The sequence below is a fragment of the Callorhinus ursinus genome, unplaced genomic scaffold (assembly GCF_003265705.2).
Source record: "Callorhinus ursinus isolate GAN/ISIS: 27379988/994484 unplaced genomic scaffold, GSC_fseal_2.0 scaffold16, whole genome shotgun sequence".
NCBI lineage: Eukaryota > Metazoa > Chordata > Mammalia > Carnivora > Otariidae > Callorhinus > Callorhinus ursinus.
In genome coordinates this window covers 1680667-1704510 of record NW_027397078.1, presented here as the reverse complement: position 1 = coordinate 1704510, position 23844 = coordinate 1680667, and the positions used below count along the sequence as shown (strand labels likewise).

The 23844-nt window shown below is 55.9% G+C and overlaps 2 protein-coding genes across 6 annotated transcripts in view; one reads left to right on the top strand and one right to left on the bottom strand.

The window, feature by feature from the left end:
* The first annotated feature begins 1552 nt into the window (after positions 1-1552).
* CCDC22 (CCC complex scaffolding subunit CCDC22) lies at positions 1553-15025 on the top strand. Its single transcript, XM_025857453.2, has 17 exons — positions 1553-1737; positions 2793-2970; positions 8056-8188; positions 8986-9092; positions 9234-9300; positions 9401-9579; positions 11130-11324; positions 11791-11853; positions 11940-12059; positions 12648-12767; positions 12859-12975; positions 13081-13182; positions 13267-13374; positions 13655-13750; positions 13995-14054; positions 14131-14205; positions 14653-15025. Exons 1-17 carry the CDS (start codon positions 1688-1690, stop codon positions 14764-14766), a joined length of 1884 nt encoding a protein of 627 aa, XP_025713238.1. The 5' UTR covers positions 1553-1687; the 3' UTR covers positions 14767-15025.
* Positions 15026-15606: 581 nt separating this feature from the next.
* Positions 15607-23844, bottom strand: part of FOXP3 (forkhead box P3) — a 15418-nt gene continuing 7180 nt past the window's right edge. For 2 of the 5 annotated variants that reach the window (XM_025857454.2, XM_025857455.2), the window contains 11 exons: positions 22151-22385; positions 21515-21619; positions 21281-21419; positions 20790-20877; positions 20616-20720; positions 19561-19648; positions 19281-19361; positions 18348-18498; positions 17577-17653; positions 16210-16311; positions 15607-16007 (listed from right to left, as the gene is read on the bottom strand). In XM_025857454.2, the coding sequence (XP_025713239.1) occupies positions 15858-16007; positions 16210-16311; positions 17577-17653; positions 18348-18498; positions 19281-19361; positions 19561-19648; positions 20616-20720; positions 20790-20877; positions 21281-21419; positions 21515-21619; positions 22151-22363 (1299 nt within the window). In that variant the 5' untranslated portion in view covers positions 22364-22385 and the 3' untranslated portion in view covers positions 15607-15857. The remainder of the gene's footprint in view (positions 16008-16209; positions 16312-17576; positions 17654-18347; positions 18499-19280; positions 19362-19560; positions 19649-20615; positions 20721-20789; positions 20878-21280; positions 21420-21514; positions 21620-22150; positions 22386-23844) is intronic. The other 3 variants (XM_025857456.2, XM_073901821.1, XM_025857458.2) reach the window with 3 other exon arrangements.

Genomic DNA, 23844 nt, shown 5'->3' with positions numbered 1-23844 from the left:
CCTCCTTTCGAGGTTGAAGAGCCATCTGCACACAGCCCCCCTCTTTTCCCCCAGCTTTAGAGAGATTAAGGTCACAGGGCGGGGCCATAGCAGGGTTGGATGGGAGGGTGAGTAGGGGCAAAGATGGGACATTTATGGGCTAGAGCCTGGCAACAGAAAAGGCACTGATTTTTATAGGGGCGCCTGGGTGACTCAGATGGTTAAGCGTCTGCCTTCTCGTCGGGTCATGATCCCAGGGTCCGGGGATCGGGCTCCTTGCTCAGCAAGGAGCCTGCTTCTCCCTCTCCCTCTGCCTGCTGCTTCCCCTGCTTGTATACTCTCTCTCTCTCTGTCAAAAATAAATAAAATCTTTAAAAAATTTGTAAAATATATACCAGCACCAGTCAGAAATTAAAATAAGAAAAATGATATCATTTCCCAACAGTATCTGAACTTTGAAGTACATAAAAATAGACCTAACATAATATACTTATGTGTAAGATTTCCATGGAAAAAATTTTCAAATATTGTCAAGTGATTAAAGGGGACCTAAGGAAATGGAGAGATATATTAAATTTACTAATAGAAATAGTCAATGTTGTGAAAATGTCAATTCTTTCCAAAGTCATTTAGAGATTCAATGCAGTCCCAAGCGAAATCCCGAAAGATTTTTCCATGGAATTTGACAAACTGATTCTAAAATGTAAATCGATATACAAAGGATCTAGAAGAGCCAAAATCCTTTGAAAAAGAACAAGATGGGAGGACCATTCCAGATCAGATATCAAGGCGTGTTATAAAGCTACAGTAATTAAGAACAGAATAGAGTTCAGAAACTGAGCCCCACATATATGTACACATGATTTATTTATGACAAACATGGCACTACTGAGCAGTGGAAACGGGGTGGTCTTTTTAATGAATGGTGGTTACATGAATGTTTACTGTGTATTCTTTGGAGCGTACACATATGTATAACATTAAAAGAAAGCATTTATGGACTGCATGAATACTAGTGACTACAATTTACATAGCGCTTTCCTACTGTATTATGTGTCAGGCACATAGTAACAATGCTTTACATGAATTGTTTCAATCCAAGGAAGCAGTTATATTCATAATTCTATTTTACAGATGAGGAAACTTCGACACAGGGAAGTTATGTAACCTGCCCACGGTTGCACCTTCAGCTAGTTGAGCTAAAGACTTGAGCTTAAAAGCTGAGACGCAACCGTAGCCGCTTTCTGCTAAAGCCCCTGCCCTTAACTTGTACACTTTTACAATACGGAAGATGAATGTTGCCTTAAATGAATGAGTCGGGAAGCCGCTCTCCGTCTGGTCCCTTTTCTACCATTGCGCGCGCGCTCACGCGCGTACACAGGCACACACGCACACACACGCACGCACACGCTTGCGCACGCGCTCAAAATACACTTCTTCGCCCCCCTTGGAAGAACCCACCGGACTGCCAGCGGAAGAACTACAACTCCCAGTAGCCATTGCAGGCTCAAGCCTGCAGACGCACCTTCGCACCAGGACGCCAGACATCCGGCGTGCGCCACACTCGCTCCCCGAACTACACATCCCGGCTCTCCCCGCGCTCCCTGTGACACTCCTCGGACCGCGAGTGCGGAGCGGGGTTTCAGCTGCGCCTCTCTCGCTCGGACCCGGCCCTGGCCCCGGCTCCAGACTCGAACACCGCTCCACCATGGAGGAGGCGGACCGAATCCTCATCCATTCTCTGCGCCAGGCCGGCACGTAAGGATACAGCCCCCGTCCACCCCGGAATGCCCACATCCGGGACTCCAAAACTGTGGACCCAGTCACCCGGGAACCTTAAAACCCAGACCCTGACATCTGGGGCTCCAACTTCCAGGACCCTAAGACACCCCCTCCTTACACAGACAGACACACACATGCATGCACGCACTCTGACATCAGGGAGCTCCCAAACCCTTTGCCCCCGACACTTGGTAAACCCCAAATTCCAGGACCCAGACATCTCCAGAACTTAAAACCTTGGATCCTCAACACCCAGGATCCTGAAGTATGTGGTTCTTAACATCAATACCCTGGGACCCTGGTATTTGGAAAATCTAAGCCACCTGTATTTTGAGAACCAGGGATTTTAAACACCCAGGGCCCTGGCACTCAAAAATCCTGGGACTGGATACTTGGGAACCTTCAAACCCTGTTTCCCAACACGTGGGCTTTTCAAATCCCCAGACCTTAAAATCTGGCGACTTACTGACCCCGACACACAAGGACTTCTGCATTCAAGAACCCTAAAAACCCGAGGATGCCAACATCTAGGGCGCCTGATTTCTGGATTGCTTGAAACTAGAAGGTCTTGGTATCCGGGGATCTTGACATCTAGGGACCCTGACATTTGGAACTCCTGCAAACCTGAGCCTCGCAATATCTAGTCTCAAAACCCTAGAAGCTCGATATTTAGGGGCCCCTGATGTGCAGGGAACATACCTGGGGATCCAGAAACATAGAGAGCATGCCACCTGGGTCCCTTGCCCTTCCCAGACCCCAGAACTTTGAGACTTTTAAGCATATGGCAATTTAAGATTTTTTTTTTTTTTAATTCAGATCCCTTCCATCCACCGTTAGGACCTAAGGACTTCCCCAGCTTCCCCGGTTCTTAGTTTTCCAAATGGAAGTTGCAGTCACCAACACCCAGGACCTGTCTGAACTGTGGCCATACTCCCCTACTCCCACCCCATCCTCCCCCACTCCAGAAGGTAGCAGGGCCCAGCCTGATCCCTGTTGCCTGACTGCTTTGAGCCTGCCCTCTTCTTTTTCAGGGCAGTTCCTCCAGATGTGCAGACACTGCGAGCCTTCACCACTGAGTTGGTTGTAGAAGCTGTGGTCCGCTGCCTGCGTGTGATCAACCCTGCCGTGGGCTCTGGCCTCAGCCCCCTGCTGCCTCTGGCCATGTCCGCCCGGTTCCGCCTGGCCATGAGCCTGGCTCAGGCCTGCATGGTGAGTGCCTTCCTCCCAATACACACAGCCTCTTCCTTCCTCCTTCACAAAGTCCCTGAGCTCCTTTGAAACGCTTGCCTTTCCTCTCTGCCACCTCCTCTTGTGGCTTAGCGTTCATCAGCGGTTAAGGATGCTGGCTCTATGGTCAAACCGCCTGAGTAGCTCTGATCCTCACTACACCACTTGCTAACTGTGTGATCCTAGCCCTTCTGGGCCTCAGTTTCCTTATTTGTGAAACTGAGATGATAAAGGTAGAGTTGTCAGGAGCATTATATGAGTTGATCCAGTTTGTGCCTGGGCTGGCCCTGGTTCCCACATTTTAAGCTTAGCACCACTAAGGTGGTGCTAGAATTGCCCCCTTTCCCCCCGCCCATGGTATCCATTTATGAGTTCCAGAAAAACACTTGGCTTGGATTGTAGACTCACTCCTAAATTAATCACTGTGTACTCTGATTGGCTTGGCGTGGATCACAGGGTCATCCCTATAGGACACTGTGATTGGCTGCTCCTTCAGGATCGCTTGGGAGTTGGGGGGGTCAGAGGGTTACCCAAAGGAAGGTATGCTGGTTAAGTAAAACTGTGTTTCTGCTGCGTTCCCCCTCATGGCCCTGCCTCTCCTGAGAATAATTCCCAAATTGTCTCTCTCACAGGTAAAGTGCCTTGTGACAAAGCACTCATACCTCCCCAGTACAGAGCTATATCCAGGGGCTCTGAGTAATGTCATTTCTCCTGGCTTGCTTGCTCTGCGACGTTGGGTCAGTCTCTTAACCTCTTTGGGCCTGTTTCCTCCTGTGTAAAACAGGCATACGAATTGTACCTACCACCTAGGGTTGCTATGAGGAGTAAAAAGAAGTTAATATAGAAAAAGCTGGCTATAGTGAGCTCTGTTTAAGTGGTATTACTATTCTTAGAGAGGCCTGATCTGGCCACTTGCATTCCGGCCACCTCTGGCTACATAACGGATGTGAACTTGGCCAACAGACCTAGGATATGGTGGTGGAGGGAGAGTAGAGTAAATACGGTGAAAATTTCCATTTAGGCCCTGGGGACAGGGTGGTGGGGTTTCTTGAATTCGGACCTTGCTTGTGCAGCTTCTGTCTCTTACCAGTAGGCCGCGGCGCTCTGCTGGTCGCTTAGCTCTCAGGTTCGCCTGGCTCTCGGGGGTTCTCAGGCTCTTCTGCTGGCCGCCTCTTCACATGCCCCATGCCTGGCACCCCTTTCTGCCACTCAGCCACCTCCATATTTTGATGTCTGTCACTTCACACACCTGACTCCTGGAATGAGTTTCTGTATCAGTCACAACTCTTTGATTGCAGGTGTCGGAAAAAACCCAAAGTAAAGTCGCTCGAAAGCCAGTGGTTTTCACACTCTTGTGACGGTGACCCTCTGACATAAATCTGCCTTCTGTTGTGACCTAATACACAGACAGGCAGATAATAAGGATGTTTTCCGAGTACCTACCCTGGGTCGGGCGCTGGGGTAATGCAGTGGGAGCTTAACTTCATTCTCATGTCAACTTTCTCAAGTAGGTATTGTCAGTATCCCCCTTTTTTATTCAGAGGAGGATAGTAAAGCCCAGAGAAGTTAAGTGATTTGCCCGAGGTCACACAGTGGGTCAGAGGCAAAGCTTGGATTTGAGTCTGGGAAGTCTGCTTTCAGAGTCCGTGCAGCTCCGGACCGATGGCAACTCTGACAGAGAATCAGGCTTGCTTTCTGGGCCCGTTTCTCAGGCCCTACGCCAAACCCTGATGGGGCCTGTGAGCTCTTAAAGCAGACACATGGGGACAGTCCTATCAGCCCCATTTTACAGCTAGGAAACTGAGCTTCCGGGTGGTTCAATAATCGGTCCAAGGCCTTAGCCAGTAAGTGGTAAGGGCTGGATTTCAATCCCGATCGTTTTACACTAAAGCCTCTAAGTCCCCTCTTAAAGAAAATGACTGTTTCGAGTAGGTCATTCTGTTAGTCAGGGTCCAGTCTGGAGACCAAAACCTCAGCTGTAATTTGAACAGGGACATTTCAATATAAAGAATTGTTAATTAGGTAAAAGGTGGTTAACCACTGAAAGGGTAAGAGAGATCTCCAGGGTGTGATGGAAGGAACGTGATACCTGGCAGAGTCTCACGCTCCGAACCGTTCACCCCATTCTCCTGCTTATCTGCTAGAAGGGGATGACTGACTGGTTTCTGTGTGTCTTTCTAGGTTTTTTTTTTTTCACCCCTGGGTTTTTTTTTTTTTTTAATGCAGATATAAGCCAATGTGAATATACTTATTTCCCCCTTTCCTTTTTTCCTTTCTTTCTTTTTCTCTTGCTTAGTATATTTTGATTGCCCAGTTTCTGGTTGTAAGCAATGATTCATGACACAGACCAAAAGTCCCCTTCGCCTAACTTAATAACCGTCCAGGGTATAGACAAGCCATGAAGCAGGCAAGAACCTATTTCTTTGAAATAGTCTAAAAACCCTTGCTTCAAAAATGGATCCCCTTAGAGCATTTTATTGATTACGATTGGACATCATATCCTTCCTCTTCGTGGCCTCCCGTATTCTGCTCCGTCTCCTGGTTGTTCTGCTCCAGAGAGCAGATTTGCGTACTCTGCAGAGCCTGGAAGGGAAAAAGCAAAACCAAAAATCTGCTTCCTGGTTTGGGGCCCTGGGAGAAAGGCCCTCTTGTAAACTATCAGAAGGGTCGGCTTGAGGTCATCTGTGAACTACATGAAATTTGTTTTTGAAGTTGGTTTTCACAGCTTTCCCTTTCCAGGGCTTTGCCCCTTTATATTTCTTCTTTAGCAACTTTTTTTTTTTTTCCCATTACTGTGGCTGTTCTGTCAAGAAAAGACTCTGTAAGGAACTAGTGCTCTGTCGTAAATTAATAAAATATGTCACACGGAGGAAGAGGAAGTGAGGGCAATGAACCCTTAGCCTTTTGAGGATAATTCGGACCTCACAGCACTTTGGTACAGTTGGTAATTTTGATTTGTGGGAAACCTGTAAAATGAGGGAAAATAAAGACTAGCGACCCATTCCTGTGTTTGGTTTAAGGAATCGAGGCATGGAAAATAGAAAGGGTTTGACAGAGTATCCACCATTGTTGTCATCATTGTTATTCATTTTTTATGGGTGCTGGAGGAGGAGACGCTATACCTCAGAAGTGGTGGAAGAAAGCAATGTCTGACGGTATCATAAGAATTAAAAGGGAGGGGCGCCTGGGCGGTTCAGGCAGTTAGGCGTCTGCCTTTGGCTCAGGTCATGAACCCAGAGTCCTGGGATCGAGCCCCACGTCACGGGGAGCCTGCTTCTCCCTCTCCCTCTGCCTGCCCCTCCCCCTGCTTGTATGCTCTCTCTCTCTCTCTCTCTCTCTCAAATAAATAAATAAATCTTTTAAAAAAAAGAATTAAAAGGAAGATAATCAAGGTCTTTCTCATATAGAGGAGGCTCATTTCTCCCCTTCTTACCTTTTTTTTAAATCCCCCTAACTGCTGCATTAAATGTATTAATTGCTTGGACATTTAGGGCATTTCCAGTATTTTGCAAATAATGCTGTAAGGAGGAATCGCATGCATCTGTCCTCTTGAATTGTTAGGGGCATGGCTTCATGGTCAGCTCCTCAAAGTAGGATTGCTAGGTGGAAGGGTAAAAGCAGATGTTTTGTCGGACTTTGCCCAATTGCCCTCACTGGGCTTTGTTTCATTTCTGCCTTCCCACCAGCAGCGTGGGAGAGAGCGCCTGCTTTGCCACAGCCTGGCCCACTGACTTGTGCCCCTTCACTAGCTGAGGAATGATATCTCAGCATCGTCTTTCTCCCCAGCTTTGTACTTGGGCAAACGTTTGTTAGCATTTTGCTCCATTCTTTTCTCTGTACATAGATACATAGACACACACACACACACACACACACACACACACACACACACACTTTTTTGCTGAACCATTTGAAAATGGCAGACAGCATGATAACTCCGTACCTACAATTTTCAGCACGCCTCTCTTAAGTAGAAGGGCACTTGCCAGCACAACCACAATATTGTGATCACACCGGTGGAATTTAATATTGATAGTATGTATCAACAATCGATAGTATGTATTAGAACAATAGTATCTCATATCTAGCTCCTGGTGGAATTTCCCTAGTTGTCCCAAAAATATCCTCTGTTTTTTTTTTCTTCTGTATTCCACTCTATTCTTTTTTTTCCCTCTCTCTCTGTTTTTTTTTTTTTTTTTAGCTGTAGAGTCTAATCAAGGATCATACATTTTATTTCACCTTTACTTCTCTAATCTTGCATAGCCAACAGTCCTCCTTGGTTTTTGTTTCTTTGTTTCTTTTGTGAGGACAAATGTTTTCCAAGAGTCCAGGCTGGCTGTTGCCTGGGATGGCCTACACTTTGAGAGAGTCACAGTGTTTTCTGATGATCAGATTCAGGTTTTGGACAGGAATGCTGCCCGAGCGATGGTATCTCCCTCCCAGCGTGCACCTGGAGAATGGATCGGCAGGTTGTCCTGGATCAGTGATGCGTGTGTGAGATCTCTCTGTGTGCTTTCAGTTGGCAGCAAGGTTGGGCATATCCGCCTAGGTTTAAGGGCCATTTTCATTTCTTTTTCTGTGAACTGCCTCCTCCTGTCTTTTGCCTTCTTTTCTCTTGCATTGCTGGTCTTTTCTGCTTGTTTGATTTTAGACACTCTTTGTATACTAGGTAGATTTACTCTTTGCCTGTGATATGAACTCCAAATATTTTTTTTCCTAGCTTGTCATCTCTCTTTTGACTTTGGTAATTATATTCTTTAAAATTTTTGTTTCTTTTCAGGGATTCAGAAATACTCATCTTCTCCTTTATGGCCTCTGGATTTGGGGTCATAGTTAGAAAGGCCAGAGCTTTAATCTTATTTCTGGCTCTCTGTAGCATTGACTATAATCAGTCTGTAGGTCCCCCCCTCTCCCCGAGGGGCCTGGAGGCCTTTGGGGGAGTCAAGGTGAAGTTCAGAGAGTGGTGGTTGGCGAGAGAGTGGGAGCATTTGTGGTCTAGGCCCAGGGCTCCCAGGATAGGAGGATTCTGCCTGCCTGACTGATAGAGGCCACCTCCCCAACCCCCAGGACCTGGGCTATCCCTTGGAGCTTGGCTATCAGAACTTCCTCTACCCCAGTGAGCCAGATCTCCGGGACCTGCTTCTCTTCTTGGCTGAGCGTCTGCCCTCTGATGCCTCTGAGGATGCAGATCAGCCTGCAGGTATGGTCTGACCAGGGCACGGTGGGGGTGAAGGAGAGCGTGGCCTTCCTGGGTGTTGTAGGGGCCGAGAGACAGGTGGAGGTGATAAAAAGTTTGACTAGGGGTGGGGTGGGGGATGTATCTTTGCAAGAGCTGCGGTGGAAGGGAGGATTGGGGCTGGGGGAGGGGAGGCAGGGCAGGGGGAAGGGGCCTGGGCTTGAGCTGCCCCAGTTGGGGAGTTGGTGCTGGGAGGGGCCTCTCTGCCTCACCTCCTCCTCCCCACTCCAGCCACACAGGCCTCCTTGGTGCTTCTCAGAGACTCCAGGTGTGCTCCAGCCTTGGGGCCTTTGTATTTGCCAGATTATTCTTCCCCTAGATGTCTTCCTGCTTCACCCCCTTACCTTTTAGAGGCTCTGTTCACGTGTCACCTCAGGGAGGCCTTCCTCCCGACTGCCTTGTTTGAAATTACGTGCCCCTCTCAATAGTCTTTACCCTCCCCTTGGATCATCACCTGGCAGGTTTGTGTCTTGTACTCGAAGGTACCTGACTCGTGTTTTCCTCTACCAGCATGCCGGCTCCGTGAGGGCAGGGGTACCTCTCAGTTTGTTCGATGAAGTATCCCAAGAGTCTAGAACAGTGACTGGTATGCAGTAGGTGCTCAGTAAGTGTTTTTTGAATGGCTGAGGGTGAGAATGATAGCTTAGACAGATATGCATCTCTGGGAGGGGGTCCGGGAGCCCCGGCTGCTCTCCCAGGATCTGCAGTTTCGGGGTTAGGGCACTGTCACCTGATGGATACTCCTTCCCCACCCCCCACAGGAGACTCAGCTATCCTTCTCCGGGCCATCGGGAGCCAAATCCGGGACCAACTGGCCCTGCCCTGGGTCCCACCCCTCCTTCGCACTCCCAAGCTACAGCACCTCCAGGTGGAACTCCCCAACTCACATCGATGTTGCCTGTCCCCTCACCTTGGCCCCATCTGGTTGCTCAGGCGTTTGCCCCCCCAGCAGTGCCCCCCCACAGTTCATCATGGAGGCTCTGATTCTCCCCCCCCCCCCCCCCCACAGGGCTCTGCTTCCCAGAAGCCTTTCCACACCACCAGGCTGGTCATGCCTGAGTTGTATTCCAGAGGAGGTGAGTGGGAGGCTGTGGGGAGGGGCTGGGGGCAGGGTAGAGGTGGGCCTGACCCCCGCGGCCCGGCGGGAGGGCTAGCTGACCATGTTCCTGCCTCCAGAGCCCCGGGAGTTCCAGGCGAGTCCTCTGCTGCTACCAGCCCCCGCCCAGGTGCCCCAGCCTGCCGGGAGGGTGGCCTCACTCCTCGAATGCCATGCCATCCAGCTCTGCCAGCACACGGGCCGGGACCACCCTGGCGACGAGGACTGGGTCCGCCGGGCAGCCCGCCACCCCACCCAGGTACTGCCCGAAGCCCGGCTCCCTGCTGCCGAGGCCTCTGCTCGCAGCTGTTTCCTACTGCTCGCCTCTCAGCGTCCCGCGGTCCTCTGCCGCCTCCTTTCCCCACTTGGCCCCTCATCCCCTCCCCCCTGCCTTGCACCTACCTGGCTCCTCCCCTGAGGGAACCCTGGAGTCAGAAAGACGGTGGACCTCAGACAAGTCACTCTCCCCCCCCCCCCCCCCGCAGAGCCTCGGTTTCCGGTTCTGAGACTTGGGGGGTGATAGTGCCCTCCCCTCAGGCTAGGGCTCCACTGACCGACCGAACAACGGGCAGGCTCTTAGTAACCACAGTGGTCAGGATTTGCCCACTTCCTCCCTGTTTCTTTGACCTTCTTCCCGCCCCTGAGTTTCTCATTCCTTCTCTGTCTCTGCCACTGTCCCTGGTGCTCATTTTTTTCTGTCCCTAGGTGTCCGCACTGTCTCTTCTGGTTACTGTCTTTCTTGTTCTGTGGTGTTGCTGCCCCTCTTCCTTGCTCCTCTGTCTGTCTCCTCCTTTCTAGACTGTGTCTCTCCCCTTCCCTTCTGTTCACCTCTGTCACTCTCTCTTTCTGCCTGCCCCTGCCTCCCCCACTGCCATTTGTTCTCTCTTGACTTGTGTCTTTTTTAAACTTAGAGACGTTTTCAAACACAGAATATTCTAATGATATGTGCCCGTCATCCACCTTCAACTACGAGCCTTTCACCAATCTTTCTTCATCTGTTCTCCCCCACTTGTTTTTTCAGTATTATTTTATTTTATTTTATTTTATTTTTTATTTTTTATTTTTTTTTAAGATTTTATTTATTTATTTGAGAGAGCGAGAATGAGAGAGAGAGAGAGAGAGAGAGAGAGAGCATACGAGAGAGGGGAGGGTCAGAGGGAGAAGCAGACTCCCTGCCGAGCAGGGAGCCCGATGCGGGACTCGATCCCGGGACTCCAGGATCATGACCTGAGCCGAAGGCAGTCGCTCAACCGACTGAGCCACCCAGGCGCCCTCAGTATTATTTTAAAGCAAATCCCGGTACACATGCCATTTCGACTCTAAATACTGAAGTGTGCATCTCTTAACTCATAAGGGTATTCACTCTTTAAGGTAACCCCTGGGTCATTTTCATACTTAATAATATTAACACCTTAATACCAGCCGTCACTGATTTCATAATCAGATTTCCCCAGTTGTCCTGAAACTGGTTCTGTTAGTTCTCTCTCTCTCTCTCTCTCGATTCTACTCCGCTTCCACTGCTTCTTTGCCCAGCACCTCTGACTCTCTGTGTCTGCTCTGTCCCCACGTAGCCTTTCCGTGTCACCCTCTGATTTGGAGGCTGCTGACTTACTGCTCGTGTGGGGAGCGAGTGGGTGGAGAGAAGCATGGCTGTGGGGGGGACCCCGTCCTTGGGGAGCTCCCAGACTGGTGGGTCAGGAGAGGGGACTGGCTGGTAGCCCTTTGTCAGGCAGCTCCCCGGAGGAGGCAGGGCCTCGGGTGCCCAGCAGGCCCTGACACCCTCCCATCTGCCCCGCCTTCTGCATCCAGGAGGATACACGGGCCCAGCGGCAGCGGCTGCAGAAGCACCTGGCTGAGCATCTACGCCAGACCTGGGGCCGACCGGGGGCTCCCCCACAAGCCCGAGACCTGGGAGAGCTGCTGCAGGCCTGGGGGGCAGGGGCCAGGACCGGCGCTTCCAAGGGCTCCCGCTTCACACACTCGGAGAAGTTCACCTTCCATCCGGTGAGCGGGTCCGAGTGGACCCGGGCGGGCCGATAGGGCCACTCTCTGTGCAGACGACACACTTTATCTGCAGAGATTCCCGTGTTCCCACTGGGCTTGCCCTCTCTGTGCTGGGGGTCCCCTGGCACCTCAAGGGCTTCGGTGGAGAAGGGGGGAGGGGTGCTCTGTGTGCAAACCCCAGCTTCCCTCGGACAGTCTCCCCCGGACACATCTGTCCTTGACCTAGAGGGGCTTCATCCTTCTCGTGGGCCCCCTTCTCGTGTCAGGGTCAGGGAGGTTTCTTTCTGAGCAAACAGTCCAGCCTGAGGTCTCAGAGAGTGCCTGGGTCCTCATAAACCTCGTCTGACCGCTGTCAGCAGTTGGGTGGACAGGAGCGTGGTGCTGGAAGGGCGCTTGGAGCAGGTGCTGAGGCTGGGCTGGGAGGGCCTTCTCCGACGGCCAGGATACCCCTGTCTCACTCCCCCAGGAGCCCGAGGTCCCGGCAGCCCAGGTGTGTGATGTGCCGGCCACCTCCCAGTGGCCTGAACAGGTAAGCCGAGCCGTGGCGGGGGTTCTGGGCCCTTACCACGCCTAGTGGGCCTGACACCCCCGCCCCTACTGGCCTGTGCCTCCCAGGACACAAGGGCAGCTCAAGAGAAGGAGCTGGAGTCTCTTCGGGAACAGCTGGAGGGAGTGAACCGCAACATCGAAGAGGTCGAAGCCAACATGAAGACCCTGGGAGTCAACCTCGTGCAGGTGGGGGGTGGGGCTGGGGGTGGGGGAGGCGCTGCCCGCCTGGGTTTGGCTCACGGTGGGGCCTAGAGGGCCTAGAGGGCCTTGAAGGGGCTGAGAGGACTTCGTGGAGGACATCTGCTGATGTCAGAAGGGTTCAGAGGCGACCTCAGGGGCCTGTGGGCTCTCGAGGGTTGAGGAGAATCAGTGGGGTGAGGGGGATATAGGGTCAGGGGAGTCGGACCTGTGGGGGTCAGGGGCACCCGTGGGCATCGGTCTTTGAGAATCGGGAGGGGTGGGAGCATCTGTGGGCGTCTGTGGGCGTATGCTGGACCTGTCTGGGCAGGGGCTTGTGGGCCTTGTCAGGGCTTCCGGGGCGGGGGGGTCATTGTGGAGGTAGAGGGATCAGAGGGGCCTGTGGGTGTCTGTCGCTGCTTATAGGTTTCTGTCACCATCAGGAGGGGTCAAGGGGCTGCTAGAGGGTAGAGGGGTGTGTTCTTGTCTGTCGGGGCTCAGGCTAGGCCAGGGCTTTCCAGGCTCGGTGGGGCCTAGAGGCCTGTGGTATGTGGCTGGGCTCCTCCGCTGACGGGAGTGGGGGTCATGGGCTGCCAGGTGGAGACGGAGCGCCGGCAGAGCGAGCTCAGCATGGCGGAGCGTGAGCAGGCCCTGCGCTTGAAGAGCCGGGCGGTGGAGCTCCTGCCTGACGGGGCTGCCAACCTGGCCAAGCTGCAGGTGGGGCTGGCACCGGGGCTGGGCGGGAGGGCTGGAGTTGGAAGGGTCCAGCCTGTGTGACACGGATCCCCTCCCTCCCCCCCCCCCCCAGCTCGTGGTGGAGAGTAGTGCCCAGCGGGTCATCCACTTGGCAGGTCAGTGGGAAAAGCACCGGGTCCCTCTCCTGGCTGAGTACCGCCACCTCCGAAAGCTCCAGGATTGCAGAGAGGTAGGTTGTGAGGTCCTGGGCTGTGGGTGGGGTGGGTTCGGTCCCTCCCTGGGGGGCCATCTTTGTGCTCTGCTCACTCTCCCTCTGCCCATGGGGTCCCGGCAGCTGGAATCTTCTCGACGGCTGGCAGAGATCCAGGAGCTGCACCAGAGTGTTCGAGCGGCTGCCGAAGAGGCCCGCAGGAAGGAGGAGGCCTACAAGCAGCTGGTAAAGCCTGTGCAGGGGCCCCGGATAGGTCTGAGGGGGCGGGGGGCTGGGTCCCAGGGGAGTGTCTGCTGTGTTCCTGTCTAGGTGTCAGAGCTGGAGACCCTGCCTAGAGACGTGTCCCGGCTGGCCTATACCCAGCGCATCCTGGAGATTGTGGGCAACATCCGGAAGCAGAAGGAAGAGATCACTAAGGTGCATCGCTGCGGCCGTGGAGGGTTGGGGCGGACGGGCAGACACGGCGTGAGGGGCAGATGCGTGTAGCACGGCCACGCGGGGACCTCACACCCTCTGAAAGGCAGAGCTGTCTGGCCACACCCCAACACAGAACCCTCCTACCCAGCCCCACTCCAGCCACAGCTGATGTGGTGACGCAGGCCCCATCTGGGTGTGAGCACGTGCACGCGACTCTGCCCTCAGCCGGCCGGCCCACCCGGGCCGCACGTGGGCTCATGCCTGCCCTGTTCTCTGCCAGATCTTGTCAGACACAAAGGAGCTTCAGAAGGAAATCAACTCCCTGTCTGGGAAGCTGGACCGGACGTTTGCTGTGACCGATGAGCTCGTGTTCAAGGTGTGGGCCTGGCTGGGCTGGGTCGGGGGAGGGGGGCGGGCTGGGCTCCCGCCTATCTGCTCACAGCTTGGCTTGGGCCTCAGCCCAGTGTGAGCCGTGTAGGTCCACGGCGGCTCGGGCCTGGCTGTGCGCCGCAGAGGATGAAGTCAGGGGAGTGGGAGAGGGTGGCCCTGTGGGGGTCCTGGAGGGGGTATGTGGGAGGGGGGGTGTGGGGGAAGCCCACTGGTCCCTTCTGTCTGGTCAGGATGCCAAGAAGGATGATGCCGTTCGGAAGGCATACAAGTATCTAGCTGCCCTGCACGAGGTGAGTGAGGCGTGAGGGATGCTGGCTGGGGGGGGGGTGGGGGGGGGTACCAGCCTTCTGCTCCTGCTGTCCTCAGAACTGCAGCCAGCTCATCCAGACCATTGAGGATACAGGCACCATCATGCGGGAAGTTCGAGACCTTGAGGAGCAGGTGAGGCCTGGGGGTGGGAGGGGAAACCAAGGCAGGCCAGTGGACAGCACCTTGGTTTACGCCCAGAGAGGCTGTGGGAGCAGACACAGCCTACGGCTGGACTCAGCCTTACCCCATAGTAGCTGTGTGTGTGACCTGGCACCGGCCAGCAGCCTCCTCTGAGCCCTAGCTTCCGCCCCGAAGGTCCTCGCACCTGCCTCCCTGGGCCATTGGCAGAGGCTGCAGCCAGAGTATGTGGTGGCTCACGCTGCCACGTTAGCAAATGGTGCTTTAGGTGAACAGATGACACATGCAAAGGCCGGGTGGTAGGGCACAGCACGCTCTTGCGGGAGGAGGGTGGGAGGAGCACGGGAGGGACCTCGAGCGGCCTTAATGGAGATGGGGTGGTAAGCAGGAGCTGGGACAGGGGCCCCGCACACAGAAGGTGTGCAATTCATGTTGCCTTAGATTGAGACGGAGATGGGGAAGAAGACTCTCAGCAACCTGGAGAAGATCCGCGAGGACTACCGAGCCCTTCGCCAGGAGAACGCTGGCCTCCTGGGGCGGGTCCGGGAGGCCTGAGGAGCCCCCAGCGCCGGTCTGCACCTGGCCTCGGGCAGGGAGTTGGGATGTTGGGGGCGATGGCCAAGCGCTTGCCCTAGCCGTTCCCTCTGTTGGCTGCGCTCCTCCGGCTACGGCCTTGGCCCCAGACCCCTGCCCACCTGACCCCAACCCTGATCTGGGGTGATCGTCCAGAACGTGGGAACTCGGCTGCGGTTTATTGGAGAGGGCACTGGGGTTAGGACCTTGGATCCCAAATAAACGAGGGGCTCTGTCTGTAGTCTAAGCTGAGGCCTGGATGGGGACACAGGGTTCAGGGCTGGGAAGGTGCGGCGGGCGGCAGGTGAGACGTGGGATCTATTCGGCGACTCCGTGTGTGTGGCTGTGAAAGCCCACGTGGGACTCCGGAGACCCGCTGGGGTGCCAAGTGCGTGTGCGCGACATGAGATGCACAGGCGTGTTCTCGTGGGCTGCATGAGCAAGCTGACGTTTTGGGGGCTGCGTGAGAATGTGCACGACTGGGGTGTGTTTGTGTGGCTCTTTGGGACGTGAGATCCTGAAGGTACCAAGGCTGCTTCTGGGTGGGGCCCTGGGCATGCCCCGTGTGACAGCGCAGGTGAGGGCCGGGGGAGGGGTAGGATGGCCATGGGTGTGTGCTTCGGGTTGTGTGGGTTGACAGGACTGTGCTCAGGTATGATTGTCTGCGAGACTGCAGAGTTGAGGTTGCCCGAGGGTACTGAGGCAGGCTCTTTGTACTGTGTCCAAGGGAGACGGTTGTGACTGTGGGTGTGTCTTTTCCAGCCCTGAGATCATCTGTGAGAGCGACTGAGGCAGGCTGTGTGTGTGGTTGGTTGTGAAGGCTCAGTTTGGCTACAGAGCTTGTTGCAGGAAGGTGGGCTGGGGGGCCAGGGCCCCTCTGAGCAGCCTTGGTGCAGAGCATACGATCTAGAAGGGTGGTCAGCTGAGGATCAGGGTCCCTGGCAGGCAAGACCGTGCACACCTCACTTCTTGGTCCCTGTGAGCACATCCAGGGCCCGTCACCCCTGCCCCCGGCCGCTTCCACCCCCCATTTCGGCCCCTGTCCTTCCTTCCTCCTCTCCTTGGTTTTGAGGTTAGGGGCCGGGTGTGGGGTTGGCACTCCTGCTGGGCCTCTGGCTCCTCTTCTTGCGGAACTCGAACTCATCCACGGTCCACACGGCCCCCTTCTCACTTTCCACCCGCACGAAGCACTTGTGCAGGCTCAGGTTGTGGCGGATGGCGTTCTGCAGAAGGAAGGCCCACCAGGCCGGGGGGGCAGGGGGAATGGGTAGGCAGTCACTCTCTGAGGTCAGCAGGACCCACCCCAAACCGGCCTCCCGCCCCTTCCTGACATGTCTACAAGCCCTGCCCCCCTCCTGAGCTTGGTCCAGCACCCCAGTGGCATTGGAGGCCCTCCCAGCCACTGCCACTTCCAGAGGAGCCTACCTTCCAGGTGGCAGGGTGGTTCCTGAAGAAGGCAAACATGCGTGTGAACCAGTGGTAGATCTCGTTGAGTGTCCGCTGCTTCTCGGGAGCCTCTAGGATGGCCTGGAGGTTAGGGGGTCAGGGGGTCAGGGAGTCCCTTCCCCAAAGCTGGGCTGAGAGTGGCAGTGGCCCACCCTGGGTGTCTGACATGGGTGGAACTGGGGGGGGGGGGCGGGGGAAGGGAGGGAGGGAGACGGTGTGAGGTGACAGGTCAGAGACAGGGTTAGAAATGGGATGAGGTGGAGGGTCAGGCCTGAGGTTGCAGTAAGGTCTGGTTCAGGGTAGGGCCAGGACTAGGTTAAAGGTCTGGGATGGAGTTGGAGCTGACCGCCTCCACAGGGGCAAGGTGTCAGGGTTTGGGAAGGTTGAAGGCCAGGAGTAGGGTCAAGTTAAGGATGTGGGAGGGGTAAAGGGCCAGGCAGAGTTAAAGGTCATCAGGGAAGGGGTTGGTTAAGGGTCTGGCTGGGGATGGACTGGGGCGAGCAGAGGGCTGAGGGATGGGATGGCATTAGAGTCAGGAATCAAGAGGCGGACCTAGTGATATCGTTATTTTCTGTGTCAGGCATGTGGTTAGATTCAAGGTCAAGAATAAGGTTGGATGTGTGTGGTCGTTAAGGGTCAGGGCTTGTGTTAGGTATGGAGTGAGGCTAAAGGTCAGGGAATTGGATCTGTTTGGATTTAGGAGTGGGGTTAAACAAAGGGTCAGAGATTATGGCTGCAGTGAGGTCCTGGGTCAGGATGGGGCTAGGCAGGGGAATGCGTGGTGTCGTGTAGGGGTTAGGTGTGGGCCTAAGGTGAGGGTCTGGGCAGGCTCTGATGAAAGTTCTGGGCAGACATTAGGGAGATTCAGGTGAAGGGGTTGGGATGGGGTGAGGCCAAGGGTCAGATAGGTGTCACAGGGAAGGGGTTAGAGGCAGGGTCCGGCCGAGGGATGTGTTGGTGTATTGGGGCATATGGGGGCCAGGGAAGGAGTTAGGATAGTGTCTGTGGTGGGTTTAGAGCAAGGGGCAAAGATCAGGTTCATCTGGGGGCTATTTTACAGATCTGGGAGGGGGTTAAGTATGGGGTCGAGGTGGGCATCAGGGCATCAGGGGGGTGGGTTGAGGGCCAGAATTGGACTCGCACTGGACTGGATAGTGGTTTCTGTTTGGGTTGGGGGGGCCAGGTCTGGAGTGAAGCCGGCTTGCGGCGGGGGGGGGATCCAATCGGAGGCCTGGGTTCATGAAGGAGCCTGTTCTGGGGGTGCTCAGAAGGAGGCTGGGAATGTGGGAGGCAGGTGCCCACCCCCCATTTCTTTTCCTTTTCCTCGGCTCACGCTGCCGGCTTACCCAGCGGATGAGGGTGGCGTAGGTGAAGGGGGGCCGCATGTTGTGGAACTTGAAGTAGTCCATGTTGTGGAAGAACTCTGTACGGGGTGGGGGAGGATCGGTCCGTCCTGGAGCTCCTAGTTCCCTCTCCCATCCCCCACGCTACAAGGAGAGGCTACCCAGCTGAAATCCCTCCCTGACAACACCAGTTTTCACCCTCACGGTTACTGTGCTGAGCGCTGGGCATCGACCGTATCATCTACTGCTTGCACCACTCCCACCAAAATGGGCTTCATCGTCCCCGAAGTTTAAAAGAAGTGAAGTAACTTGCACACCGAAGGGATGCAAGCGGCCAAGTGGCAGAGGCAGGTTGACACTCAAGGGCCCTGATCCGTCTTAAGCCCACAGCCCAAGCCTTGCGGGCAGCCCAGGATGCCTGAGCTTGGGAGAATCACCCCGCTTTTCCTTGGAGGGGGAAGGGAGAGTCCCTGGGAAGCGCTTAGCTAGTTCTCTCCCTTCTGATGACCGAATGGAGTAGCTGAAGGCCGGAATGAGTGAGCCCCCGAACTACAATGGCGGGGGTGGGGGGGGTGGGGGGTGGTGGCGGTGCAGGGGGCTTGCAGGCCTTGGAAACGCTGAAAGGCAGCTTCTGCAAGCAGTTATGTTTTCCCAAAGGCTGTGTGGCAGTGCTGGGGAGGGTCGGTACTGGCTGTCTCCCACCGGGTGCCAGTCAGGGGGATGAGGGGCTCAGGGGGGTGGGGGGCAACACGTAGGGGTACGGGCCATCCTTACCTGGGAACGTGCTGTTTCCATGGCTGCCCCAGAGGTGCCTCCTCACAGCAAACAGGCCGTCGGGGGCCTCCTGGGGGCTGGGCCAGGCTGGGCCAGGGGTTACCGGAGTACCTGCAGCTACGATGCAGCAGGAGCCCTTGTCGGATGATGCCTGCGGGGGGAGGGCAAGGCGGGTGATTCAGAGGCTTACACTTTCCGCTTCAATTTTAAATAAGTGTGGTTGGTTGGTTTGTTTTTAAAGCAAGTGAGCTCTCTTCTCAAGTCCAGTCTGATGTGGAATCTCACAAAGCAGCATTGAGCCGTATTTATTAGAGTGTGAGTGTGGACGTGCGCCTGTGTGCGTGGAGAGGCGCAATGCTGGGGCTGAATCTGTGTGTGTGTGTGTGTCTGTCTGTCTGTATGGAGAGGCGCAATGCTGGGGCCATGAGCTGGGGCTGAATCAGGCTCCTACACCTTAGGGATGCTAGTAATTAATACCTATCGTGAGTGGCCTCATGAGGATTCGATAGACTAACCCCAGCAGCGTGCTCAGGAATGGTGCCTGGCCCCCGGGGCCGGCTTCACCGATGTGTGGCCTGTGTAATCACACAGGTCCCTGCCCTTTGTTTACTGCTCTGTGGGGGTCATCTTGAAACCTGGGCCCCGTGATTTTGTTGTGCGCTGGTTCCTGCATGTCGTATGACCGGTCCCACCAGTGGCACAGGGTCTGTGTCCAGTAGATGCTTGGTGATTTGCGGTTGCTTTGAAAACCCAAGATCATGATGTTTCGGGATCTTGGGGTCAGAGGGTTTGTAACCGGAGGGGACAGGTTTCCAGGTCTGGGCATGTTTGGAGCTGGGGACAGGGGCCCAGAGTCAGGGCGTGGGTGTGAGGGTAAGTCCCCTCCGCCCCCCTCCAGCCGCCTGTGCCGCTTGTGGGCCTGGGGTGGCTCACCGTGGTTGGAGCTTTGGTCAGGGCCATCTTCCCAGCCAGGTGGGCCTGCATAGCGCCCAGCTTCTCCTTCTCCAGCACCAGCTGTGAGGACAGGGCACAAAGTGAGGCCTCAACTTGGCCTTTCTCTGCCACATCCTTGCTCAGGCTGTGGTTCTCCCTGGGAGTGCCCTACCCCCTCCCTTCCTTTATGCCAGCCCCCATCCTGGGTGAGCTTGGCTCCTGGCACAGCGTGGACGTAAGGCTCGCCCATCATCCCCCAACCACCCCTCTCCTACGTCACCTGCTGTTCCAGAGACTGCACCACCTCCCTCTGGAGGAGACACTGTGCCCTGCCCTTCTCATCTAGGAGATGGTCCGCCTGGCAGTGCCTGGGTAGGGGGAGATTCCATGTGGGTGACCACAGTGGGTCTGGCCTCCTGGCTCAACACTCCGAGTGAGGAGGGCCAGACCCTTTGGGAGGTCTCTCCTCAGAGGCTCAGCCTCCCTCCCCTCTCTCTACCTCAAGTCTCCCTCTTACACCCGCTGTTCCTTCAACACACGCTACTTGGCATCTCCTGGTGCCAGGCCTGAGCTCGCCACTGGAGCCTGGCGGGGGTGCTGGAGGTGATGTTGGAAGGCTGGTGAGCTGAGAGGTGGGGTGAGGTAGGCGAGGGCAGGAGAGGCTCTCCAGGTGGAGGGGACAGCCTGTGTAAAGTCATGGTCGTGAGGAGGACAGGGTGCAGAGTTGCCACTGATAGTTGGGTATGGTTGGAGAAGGGGTGTGTGTGTGTGTGTGTGTGTGTGCGTGTGTGCGTGTGCGCGTGTGTGCGTGTGTGTGTGTGTGCGCGCGCGCGCATGTGCGTGCGGTGGGACCGAGAGGAGGCAGCAAGAGCCACTGTGACAATCGGGGACTGTGGGGATCAATAAAAGCAGGCTGGTGTGTTGGCAGGAGGGCTAGGGTAGCAGGGCAAAGCAGTTAGGAGTGTGCATTCTGGAGCCTGGCTGCCTGGATTCAAATCCCAGCTCTGTGACTTAGGAACTGGGTGATCTTAATCAAGACACTTAACTTTTTGTGGCCTCAGTTTCTGTATCCGTAAAATGGAGGTAGGTAATAGTATACACCTCTCTTATGATGCCCCATTACACGGATGAGGAAACCAAGGCCCAGAGAAGCTAAGTAACTTGCCCAAGATCACACAGCCAGCGATAGGACCAGGATTTGAACCTACGGTGTTAGCCTTAGCCTTTTGCCTCGTCATTACCCACTGAGATGAGGCCTGAGCTGGGACCTGTACCACAGGCCTCCTCCCACACACTGGGGACCCTCCTGGACTGGAATGGGCCTGGGTCACTCACTTGAGGAAATCCTCTGGCTCCTCGAAGACCTTCTCACAGCCGGGCCACTTGCAGACACCATTTGCCAACAGCGAGTAGGAGCCCTGGGGCACGGTCGAAAGGGTGCTAGGGGGACAGAGGGTGTAAGGGGAGGCAACGGCAGGGCAAGGGTCCTTCCCAGCCTGGTCCACTGACCTGTCTTTCCTGGGTGTGCCGGGGCTTGGGAAGGTGCAGAGTAAGGCTGGCTCCCTGGACACCCACTCCAGGCTGGCCACGTTGATCCCTGCGGGTGGGGACAGGGCATCTTTGGGGACCGTGGGCTGGGCCCTCAAGCTCAGCCCACAGAGACTCTCCTTTTGAGCTTCCCACCCTCCTGAGCCTCGAAGGCCCTGACTCCCAGGGGGCTCTGTCGGCCCTAACATCCAAGGCTTCTGGGGGAGCAGCTCAAAGACTGCCATTTGCAAGCGCTGACATTTTGACTGCAAAGACCCACGGCTCTGTGATTTTTGCCATTCATTCTGCACCTTTAAGGTTCTGAACCTGACATTTTTTGGAGGCTGGAGTTTCCCAGATGGTAAGACCCGATGCATCTGACCTCCTGAGGGCCGCCCTTCAGCAGCCTACGCGGCTCCCACTCAAGCACTGGGGGGCTCGGGGTTCTGTAGAGCTGTGGGGTGGGGTGTTACCAGGTGGCAGGCCGGGCCGGGCCTTGAGGGAGAAGACGCTGGTGGCAGCAGTGGGTGGCGGCAGGCTGATCATAGCTGGGCTGTCCAGTGGGCGTACCTGCAGCACGGGGGTCCGAGCGTGGGTATCCACCGCTGAGAGCTGGGGGCACACGGGGGCTGTGGATCAGCCTGTTCCCCGCCCCCCGCCCAGTTCTCCCACCTGCTCCCGCCGCCCTGCCCATTCCGGGTCAGTACCTGGTGCATGAAGTGCGGCCTGTCCTGGAGGAGTGCCTGCAAGTGGGGTGAGGGGCCCAGCCGTGCCCCAGAGGGTGCCACCATGACTAGGGGCACCGTGGGCAGCTGGGGGGGGGTAGAGAAGGCAGGCGGGTGAGATGGCATCCTTCTCCTCACTGTTCTACATGTCTAGTTCATACACTTCTCACCACAACCCCACACGGTAGGTTCTCTGATCATCCCCGTTTTACATATGTGGAAACTGAGGCTCGGGGAGAGCGAATGACTTTTTCAAGATCAAACAGCTAATAAGTGGCAGAGCTGGCCTCAACCGTGTCACCTCCCCTCTTTGGGCACCAGCCCTTTCCCCTGTCACACGGGGAGGGGGACACACGGCCACGCCTGTGGGACCGTGATAGGAGCTCCTCTCCTGAGGCCGGGATTGGGAGGTCGGGGAGAGCCTCGAATCTCTGAGACCTGCTAACTGGGGACTTTCTTGGCCCTGTGACATCTGCATAAGTCACAGACTTGCCTGGGACCCAGAAAACCACTTCCTGTGCCCCAGCTGGGCCCCCCGCCCCGTGCCACAGTAAAGGTCGGCACCTGTAGGCCCAGGTACCCCACCCTGCCTGCCCCATCCTGGGCCCTGGGCCTCACCTGCAGCTGTGATGGTGGCATGGGGTTCAAAGAGGAGGAGGAGGGGGCATGGGCCCCACCTCGGAGGTCCCGGCCCTGGAAGGTTGCCCCTGGGCCCTTGGCCCCAAGCAGGTCTGAAGCCTTGGGTGCAGCCCTCCAGCTGGGCGAGGCTCCCGGGGATGGGCCAAGCACCAAGGAAGGGGCCGAGGGCTTGGCTGGCCTGGGGTTGGGCATTGGGTCCTTGTCCGAGGGCAGGCTGTGGGGACACAGGGGGAAGGAGTTACACGTGTGCCCAGCGGGGGTGTGAACTGCTCAACCACCTGAACCATGTGGACCACCCCCACTCTAGTCAGAGCAGGCATCGGTGGGGGCCTGTCCCCAAGGGCTCCACGGCTGGACCCGAGCTCTGATCAGGTGTATGTGTGGCACACACCCACGCATCCATCGGTGTCAGGAACATAGGTGTGCGCGTCTCCGCACACGTCCCATGTGCAGACGTGCCCAGGTCCAGCACTCAGCGTGCCAGTGTGTGCTGGCAGAGCCCTGGTGGTGATGTGTCCTCCACGAGGGAGGTGGGGGATTGGGGTCGTGTGTGGGGTCTCAGCCACGGGCAGGTCTCAGTTTTTTTTGCCCCCAACCGCTTAGGGCTTGTCTCCAAGCCTCAGCCCCCTGGTCCTCCCTGCACTCTGCATAGGCCACAACCTTTGCTGATGCTGCTGGGACTGGTGTCTGACTCTCCTGGTGGCATTATTTCATCCCGGTGACCTGGCATATACAAGGGTGGAGGGGGGCATGGACTCAAGATCCCTCTGGCTGGAGGGAGAGGGACAGACCCCAGGAAGGCAACAGCCAGGGGTACTGGTGAGGAGGCTGCTGTGACAGTCCAGGCAAGTGACAAGTGTGGCACAGACCAGGATGGTGGCAGTGGAGATGATGAGAAGTCGGTGGATCCTGAGTGTGCTTTGAAGGTGGAGGCAGGAGGATTTGCTCGCAGCTTGCATGGGGTGGGGGGTGGTGAGAGGGGGACGGTCAAGGTGACCTCTGGCCCGGTGTTTGCCTGAGCAGGCTGAAAGGACAGAGTGGACATCACCTGAGCTGAAGGGGAGCAAGGTTGGGGGTGACGATCCAGGTGTGGATGGACACGAAGAGTCTGGCGTTAGACAGGCGAGTGGAAATCCTGAGTGGGCAGCGGAGTACAGGAGTCTCTGGAGCTCGGGCAGGGGTAAGGTCTGATCATCTCTGGGCTCCTGCCTTGCACGAAGCTGACATGGCAGGTGTCGGGAAGGAGGGATGGGCTCTCTTGAGCCAGGGCCCGTGGGAGCATCTTGACTCAGCCCCCGCCAGAGTTTACCCCAAGTCTGCTCTCCAAGCCTGCCTGCGCTCATGCTATATGGCCCTGCCTGGAATGTCTGCGCTTCCTCCGTATCCCCTATCTGGGCCCTATCCAGAAAGTCCTCCGTAATGGCTCCAGGCTCCTTTGCTGAGCCCCAGAACTGAACACTCTGCGACAGGCAGGGCTTCCGTTTCTCAGAATCCCAGTCTAAGAGGAAGCCGGAGCTGGAAGGGACTGCCTAGTCTAGCCACCATTTTACTGAAGGGAACACCCAGGTGCAGCGTTCCACAGTCCCATGGCAACTTGAGAGCTCCCTATCTTTCCCCAGAAAGTGTGTGTGTGTGTGTGTGTGTGTGTGTGTGTGTGTGTGTGTGTGTGTGTG